Genomic DNA, 8,105 nt, shown 5'->3' on the forward strand with positions numbered 1-8,105 from the left:
GGGCGATCAGGTATTGAATCAGACGTGTACGATGAGACGGATTCAGTTTTTGGATAGACGTTTTATGACCAACTTCCTGATTTGTCCTGGCTGACGCTAGAAATTATGCACAACAATAGGAGAAGAATGATTTACATGATGGACCTCTGGATGGAGCAGCTCTATTGACCGATGCTCTTCACAACTCTGTCGATGTTTTGAAATGTCTGTCAGCTACACTGAGCGGGCGCAGTGCAAGCACACTGAGTTCTGGCAAATGAAGAGACATGCGGAAGACAAATGAGAGCGCTACGAAGTCAAACTCGAAAACGCTCAGTTTCCGCTTTTATAATTTCGACGAAGGATTGGACCCGTTCTTTCGATAATGTTCGGAAACATTTTGACATGCTATTTTATAACTTTCGTGTTTACAATTATTTAGCACGATGAGACTATGGTACTTAGCAAGGTATACGTACTAGTCTAGAATATAAGATTAATCATGAAATTGACTATCTTAGTTTTGGTTCATAGATTGCATCATTCTGATTGGATCGTTCTGACCTTTCTGGTTCTTAAATAAACTATTCAATGTTTTTTGATTCCCCGCTACAAAAAGTTAATCATTCTGAGAATTTGTCGTGTTTGCTAAGTACCTTTTCCTCATTGTGATTGATGTTTATAATTTGTTGAGGCAGGATTCCTAGGAATTGTTTTCGTCAGTCGTGCCCTGATCCAGGACCAATGGGCATTAATTGTAGAAAAATCGTCCAGGTCAAATTATTCTGGCGTCTTCACTTCCTAAAGCGATTGGACGTATATCCTGAACGACAAAATGGCTTTTAGCAGTCTTCCAGATTCGTCCGTCACCATTGGTAATGAAACCTTTTCACTAGGTGAAATCCCACAAGTTGGAACTGAATTGGTAAAAGAAGAGAAGAAAAGTCTTCTTGGGGAGCTGGACTTTGAAAGTTTTGTGGCTGACCTTGGTAAACTAGGTAGCTTCATTCGCCTCGCGTACAATGGAGTAGTGGCAATACCGAGCTACAGATCAAGGTACAACGAGTTGGATACAAGATTACCAAACTGACTGACGAATCAGCTGTCACCGTCCATAATTTCAAACAGACAGCCAGAAGTGTCTTGCAAGAGCTACAAGGTACTTATCATTTTCTTCTCGATGGACTGGAAGAAATGGTGTTGGAAAATCTCGCAGCGTTAGCCAACTTAGCCGAAGCGATGGCAAAAGCAGCAGAAGAACTCCAAAAGAAATTTGAAGTAGCAACGACCGATGTCATCGATGCTTTAGAGGACACACAAAGATCAAAAGGTTTCCGTGATATTCGCAAGAAAGAATTGCAACGACAACGAGAAGAATTCGAGTTACAAAAGCAAAAGGCAGAACAGCTTCAAAAAGATGCTATGGAAGCGAATAAAAAGGCAGAGTCGTTATACGAACAGGCGCAAAAAAGGGAAGACAAGGCTTTTGAAAAGCAAGACAGTTTGCTCCACGCGCTGAAGGACACCGTTGTTATAGCATTAAATGCCACTGCAAATGTAGCTGCAGCGTACAATAATCTTGGGCCAGCGAGCGTTGTGGGACCTGTTGTGGGAAAATTGACTGCGGAGATGGCCAATGACGACACCTACAAGGAGGCCATGCGAAATGCAAACGCAGAAAAGAAAAAATATTATGAAGACCTGCAAAAGCAACACGACATTAGGAGGGACGCCATTCAACAATGCATCGAGTTCACTGAGAAAATCAAGAACTGCAAGAGCGACGAAGGTTTGGAAGAAGTAGCTATTGATGCTCTTCACAACTCTATTGGTGCTTTGAAGTCTCTGTCAACTATAATGATGCACGCCGCCCTGTTTTGGCGCCAAATGCAGGCACACTGTGAGTCCTTGGCTAAGGAAGATACGCAGAATATGATACAGAGAGCTATAAAGTATCCCGAGGAAAAACGCATCAAAGTCTGGACATCACAAGGCTTCAAGTCTAAAGCGATAATTTACTACTCAAAATGGGTGGCACTGGATGATGTATGTGGAACATACATGGAACAAATCAAGAATACCCGTCAAGACCTGTATTGTTACCTCCAAGAAAACCCGACGACCGAGGAGGCCCGGGGGAACATACGCCAACTGGCTGTTTCGTTTGGGAAAGAGTTGAAAGAAGCTCAAGACGAGATTGCTTTAAAAGATACCCAGGCAAGCAAGGAGATAAATTCACTTAGCGAATAAAATTTTAAAACGCTTCTGTTTTGAAAGGTAAAAAAATTAGATCATGAATTATTTTATCACCTGATAATAATCTTTGAGCAATAGCTCAATGTCAATGTTGAGAGCAGGCCAATAGTTTTAGACAATTGCATTAAAATTCAAATTTAATTCAAATTTTGATTGACAAAACTTTCTAGATACTTCATCGAATAAATATGGCTGTGAAAATAAATATACAATATTTGGATTAACGTTAAACTAAAGACGTGCACTAACAATACATATGTATGTCTAACCAGTAAATTCTGCAGTAAATACAACCACATTTAGACTAGTACTTTTTATTCGATGTCAACAAATCAGTCAGTTCTCGATTGGAATGATCGGCCGCATTTCTTGGAAACGGCTTATGTTCCGTATGTTAATAGAGGTAACGTCATATAAAAGGTATGCGCTATTTGAGGTACCAAACGGATGCGGTGTAACTAATTGACCCAATTATGACTGATTTTCAGCTTCGTTAAGACATAGTTAATAGACTATGGTTAAGACGACTAAAAGTGACTCACTTTTAGCTTGATGCCAAAATGAATCTTGGACTAAGTTTCTCCGAGACCATTGACAAAGAAACGTTTTCCCTCGCTGAAATTCCGGCACAAGTTGAGACTGAGTCGGTGGACGTGGAAACCCTTTTAGATGAGCTTGGTAAAATTGGGACTTTTATTGATATCACCAGAGTTAATAGAGTCCAAGGAGTAAAGAACGAGATCACCAAACTCACAGAGAGATCAGCAGTTATTGTCCAAGAAATCAGAGAGATGACAAGCAGTGATTTGAAGAATCTTCAGAACGTTTTCCAGTTTCTTCTTGATGGCAGGGAGACAATGGCAATGGAAACTTTGAAACTTTTGTCCATTGACACTAGAATTATAGCAACGAAAGCAGAACAATTGATAATGGGTTTTGAAAACACATTAACGAATGTCATAAATGCTTTAGAGGACACACAACGAACAAAAGGTGCCCGTGAAAAGCACAGAAATGATCTGGAAAGACGGGGAAAATTCCACGATGGACGTCTAGAAGAAGTAGCTATTGATGCTCTTCACAATTCTATTGGTGCTTTGAAGTCTCTGTCAACTATAATGATGAACACTGCCGTGTTTTGGCGCCAACTACAGGCACACTGCGAAACCTTGGGTAATGAAGGTATGCAGAAGATGATAGAGAGGGCTATGTTTTATCATGAAGAAAAACGCATCGAAGTCTTGACATCAACAGGCTTCAAAAATAAAGGGATAGTTTTCTACTCAAAATGGGTGGCACTCGACGATATTTGCGGAAAACACAAGTAACGAATCGAGCAAAGTCGTCGGATTCAGAAAACGCAACGTTGCAGGATGCCATTAAGGATCTCCGTGAGATGGTTGCCGCATTTAGGTTTATTTGAAAAGGTATGGCTATAGTGGAACATAAAACACAAAGAAGAATTTTGCACCATTCAGTCATTAGTCGTTTTTTTAAAAACTCTTTTATGGGATTCCTTTCTACACATTGGAAAATGAAAAATGCATTTTCAACGATTTTTTTCCCCATATAAGATGAAAACGGTTCCGAGTATGGAAAGCATCGTTATAAATCCAAGTTTTGGATCAAAGACGACGAGATTTAGAAATAAAATATTTCGACTATATTCAAGTCATACTCATGTGTGAAACAAGACAGTAAGGATATCTTTTTTTTATGTTTGCACTAAAAATAAATTAAAATTTTTATATTGGACGTAATGCATGCTCACTTGATTCACATAATTCACTCAGTTATTATTCATATTGAATGAGTACTCATTTCAAGAAATATGTATTACTTATATTGAACACGGATAAATAATCACTATGTTTTGGTCCCTTGAGCATATGTTCCTCATTATTTCTTGTAGGTATGACTTCGTAAGAGGATAACAAATCCAATGATGGCTGTCACAGGAAGTCGGGTGCTTTTGACAGGCTAGCATGACAGAGAAGGATGGTAAATTTGGTCTATAATAGCTCGAGTATTCTACATTATGTGTTCAAGTACTCCTTGTCTGATTAAATGTTCACAATGAGATCTTGGTAGAAAATGCTGCAAGAGAGAAGACAGTAGAAAATCTGCACTTAATAATAACGCACTGAAATATTGAAAAAGGCTCAAACATTTTGTCAAAAACTTTGAGTGCTTTCTGGCATGACTTTTAGGCCCCGTTCACACTTGTTCCCGGATATGTTTGAAAACGGAATTTTATTCCTTTATCCAAAATTCTCGCCTACATAAAGCGTTTTTAAATCTTTTCCGCGCGTCCTTATGTATCCGTTTTCGAAACGTTGCGTCCCCAACGCCAATTCACAAAGCAAAAAATTTCATTTTCAAAGATATCCAGATGTGATTGGACAGGACCTTTTAAAATGTTCGTAAGACTAATTATTTCATATAATGGATCTGTCTCTTGTTATCGCCAGCTTCAGCCATATCTAAGCTCTCATTCAGTAGGTTCCTGAGTTTAAGAGCCAGCTACCATAAGGGAAGCCATCAAAGGGCATTTGATGAGAGATAAAGAAAAAGAAATCCTGGGCAATTGTTTCTATTGATATTTTTCCTCTTCCTTTAGCCTCTTCCAAGATGGCAAATAAGATGCATTGTTGTTAGGCTGCGTTCATAAACGTATAGCGGGGGGGGAGGGCAGGTGAATTTTAGGGGGGATCCGGAAAATTTTGGCAGGAAAAAGGGGGGTTGCACAATTTTTGGAAGAAGCTACAAGCCTTGCTTAGGAGGGATTGTATTTTTTTGCATGACTTTAGGGGGGGGTGTTAAGAATTATTCTAGACATTTCAAATTTTCACCTGCCACCGCCCCCTCTGCCATATATTATGAACGCAGCCTTGGCTTCAGTACGATTGCTTTTTGTTCACTATGCCTTAAATAGAGTCATTCGCACCCAAGTTAGACCAGAATGCATCTTGTTTATTGAACCCCTAAAATACCTAAATGTTACAAAAAGGAATAACCAGAAGTTAGAACCAATACTTTAACTTAGTATTGGTCCAATCATTTAGCATACCTGGCTGTTCTTTTTGAGCAAAACCACTGTTCCATCTTCAGTTTCAAACTCACCATAGTCTTCTACACAACGAACCTGTTGAATACATGAACACCAAATCTTAATTGTTTCAGTTTACTAAAATAATATTTAGTGCATTAAGATATTTTCTACAAATGACCCTCAATCGTTAGACAAATGCATAAGCATCATTCATTAAAATAATTTCCACAATAAGTAATGTTTTTCATACTATTCATTTTTTTGGTTAATTACAATATTGAAACAATCTTACCTCGATATAAAGAGACTTTGGTGGTTTTGTGTCCTAAAAAATCAGTTTAATCTTGTAAGCATTGAGTAAGAGAATTGTTATTTACATTCATTAGTCTTTGGTATTCCTCTCCACTACCAATGTTTCCCAAGAAGTTAACTTCTTGAAACACTACATAAATTAGATGACAAAGTTGGATAACTTCAACTCCATTCTATCCCCTCCTCTCCCTATGTCACTACCCAACTTTAGATCTGACAACTAGTACAAGAATAAGAATGAGCTTTTAGCTTTTAAAGATTGGCACTATCATTTCGTAGTCATGATCGAGTATGTAGATTGAAACTTTAGTTTGTAAAAAATTGGAAATTGACTCCCATTCAGTGTTAACCTTGCACACATAATCATTCTCATACTCGTCTTAAGGTCTCTACTAACCCCTAGCATGAAACAGGATATAAATTCTAAAGGAGACATCTCATCTGTTACACACCATTCCTATCACTCCATCAAAAACCCTTAGAATGCAGGATATATGCTTCACATCTAGTAAACCTTATTTAAATGATTGAATCTGGCCTAAAATATTCCCACACTTCTCTCCGTATCTGATTGAACAAAGATAAGATCACTACTGACCTGTGTGAGGTCTAGCCCAGTTGATTTCATATAAGTAGCAAGAGACTTGTTATACTTTGTGAACCACTTAATCTGAAAGAAAACAGCACACCTGTGAGCCAAGCCCAACGAACAAGGTTTGCAGTTCTATGAGGTAAGCTTCAATGATTAAAAAGGCAGGGTTTTCATTAACACCTAATTCATACATTTTTATGCAAAATGGGACAAAGTATTTTTCACAATTTCCATCAATCAAATCTATGAACTATACCTCTTCTTCGCACATGTTGTATTTGACATCTTCAGGGAGGACTGTACCAAACTCCCATCTAAAGTTTTTTATTCTTATCATTCTGTTATAACTGAAAAAGGAACGAAAAAGATATTACAAAATTTTAGATGGGGATTTTGGCGTGTATTTTATATCAGATATTGATTCCTTGCTTCTAGGAAGGCCTGCCGTTAGGACCTTGAAAGGGGAGGTTCGTCTTTCTTTCAATTTTAGTTATGTCATTTCTTGAAAAACTAAAATAGCGCAAAGCATTATTTTGTGCTTCTACAAAGGTGGAGGGGTTTGTTCGAACTATCGAGCCACCCCTAGTGACTGGCCTGCAGGGGCTTTTTCTGGTTTTGAGAGGCCCCTTCATGCATGGAACCAAATAGAAAACCAACAAACATAATGTATAAATTTGGTTTGGTTTCAATTTACGTAAATATATCAAACTTCAAAGCCTCCTACTTTCTTCCCAGGAGTGAAGCCTTGCATGATAACCCTAATGACATCTGAGAAGTAAGCTACTAATTTCAAAGATCAAGCTATTCCTCCATCTTTGGAGAACCAATTATGTTTTTTGCAATCACAGTCAAGGCTATAGATCGTTACTGCTGCCTGGTAGGCTCAGTTGGTAAGAGCATCAGTCTGTTGTGCAGGAGGTCGTGATTCAAGTCTTAGCTGCACCAACACTCAGGGTATTAAAATAAGTGAGGAGAAAGTGCTGCCTTTGTCATTACATATGCAAATGGTTAGACCTTCAAATGACTTGGATGGCTATGTTAACTTAATGTCATCCCTCATCAACTAGAGATGTTAACGGAAGACCACTAGTTTATCAGTTGAATTACTGCCAAGTGTTATCTATCCCCTATATCAAACAAAGTTTTTTTTTTCATTGTTAATAACTTACATATAAACTAAAAGGCATCTTTTATCCCTTTCGAGACTGGCATGTCTGAGGTGAACACCTGAAAACAGTCCTGATTCACCAGCTACTGTTGCATTCCTGACAATCATAACAAATGATATATGCAATGTCAAAATTTCAAAAATCATACGTCATTAGAAGCCTTGGCCCTGTTTGCAAGGGAGATGGATGATCATACAACAAGGATCTTCCTTGCAGGCCAATCAACCAAGCTACTAATCAATGCACATTAGTGGGTTGAACTGAATTTCTGATATGAAAAATTTTGTATGTTTTAGAGTGCCTAAAATTTCCAGCCAAATGTGGTTGGGAGGAGGGGGGGACAACCTATTAAATTTATAAGTTCAACAATTTCTTTTCCACTCAACCTCCTCCTCCACAGGTGATCCCAAATGGCTTAAAAATTAAGCTTACACTTCTTTCTGATTCTGTTCAAATAAAGCTTTCATTTCTTCAAGCACTTGTCGAACGACATCTTCCTATGAAATAAAATCCGTGATTTTTAATATTTTCGTTCCACATTTGCTTTTCCCGCGCAAATTTCAAAGCTCAAAAAACTCACATTATACGGAGGTAAAGTGCCATCACTTGTTCTCTTGAGCTCCTTGACCAGTTCTAAGGCCTTGTCGCCAAACATTTCAAAAGATCGGCTGTAAAACTGCCCCAAAAATATCTAGTAAAACTGAAGCTTCTCAAACACAAACAAAGTCCGCCATGTTTTTATCTT

General features: G+C 38.2%; 1 protein-coding gene and 1 non-coding gene across 2 annotated transcripts; one reads left to right on the forward strand and one right to left on the reverse strand.

The window, feature by feature from the left end:
* The first annotated feature begins 13 nt into the window (after positions 1-13).
* On the forward strand, positions 14-4,817 carry LOC116299593 (uncharacterized). Its single transcript, XR_016118733.1, has 3 exons — positions 14-2,256; positions 2,724-3,662; positions 4,148-4,817. It is a non-coding gene; the product is annotated as an uncharacterized LOC116299593 (transcript).
* On the reverse strand, positions 2,355-8,093 carry LOC116299594 (DNA replication complex GINS protein PSF1). Its single transcript, XM_031708265.2, has 8 exons — positions 7,941-8,093; positions 7,793-7,857; positions 7,361-7,456; positions 6,448-6,538; positions 6,198-6,269; positions 5,580-5,612; positions 5,306-5,380; positions 2,355-4,332 (listed from the first exon to the last, which is right to left on the reverse strand). The coding sequence occupies exons 1-8, from the start codon at positions 8,013-8,015 to the stop codon at positions 4,267-4,269; spliced, it is 573 nt and encodes a 190-aa protein (XP_031564125.1). The 5' UTR covers positions 8,016-8,093; the 3' UTR covers positions 2,355-4,266.
* Positions 8,094-8,105: the final 12 nt, after the last annotated feature.

Source organism: Actinia tenebrosa, unplaced genomic scaffold, assembly GCF_029948245.1.
Source record: "Actinia tenebrosa isolate PJP-AT-01 unplaced genomic scaffold, QUT_ActTen_1.0 PGA_scaffold8__29_contigs__length_14323225, whole genome shotgun sequence".
Taxonomy (NCBI): domain Eukaryota; kingdom Metazoa; phylum Cnidaria; class Anthozoa; order Actiniaria; family Actiniidae; genus Actinia; species Actinia tenebrosa.

What these genes read in the sequence shown, in the direction of transcription:
- LOC116299594 (XM_031708265.2), bottom strand. Translation starts at nt 8,015, where the DNA reads ATGTTTGGCGACAAGGCCTTAGAACTGGTCAAGGAGCTCAAGAGAACA. An exon ending in AGATGCCTTTTAGTTTATAT is followed by an intron (nt 6,539 to 7,360) that starts GTAAGTTATTAA and finishes TTCCTTTTTCAG; the next exon opens with TTATAACAGAATGATAAGAA. An exon ending in CTGGGCTAGACCTCACACAG is followed by an intron (nt 5,613 to 6,197) that starts GTCAGTAGTGAT and finishes CTGATTTTTTAG; the next exon opens with GACACAAAACCACCAAAGTC.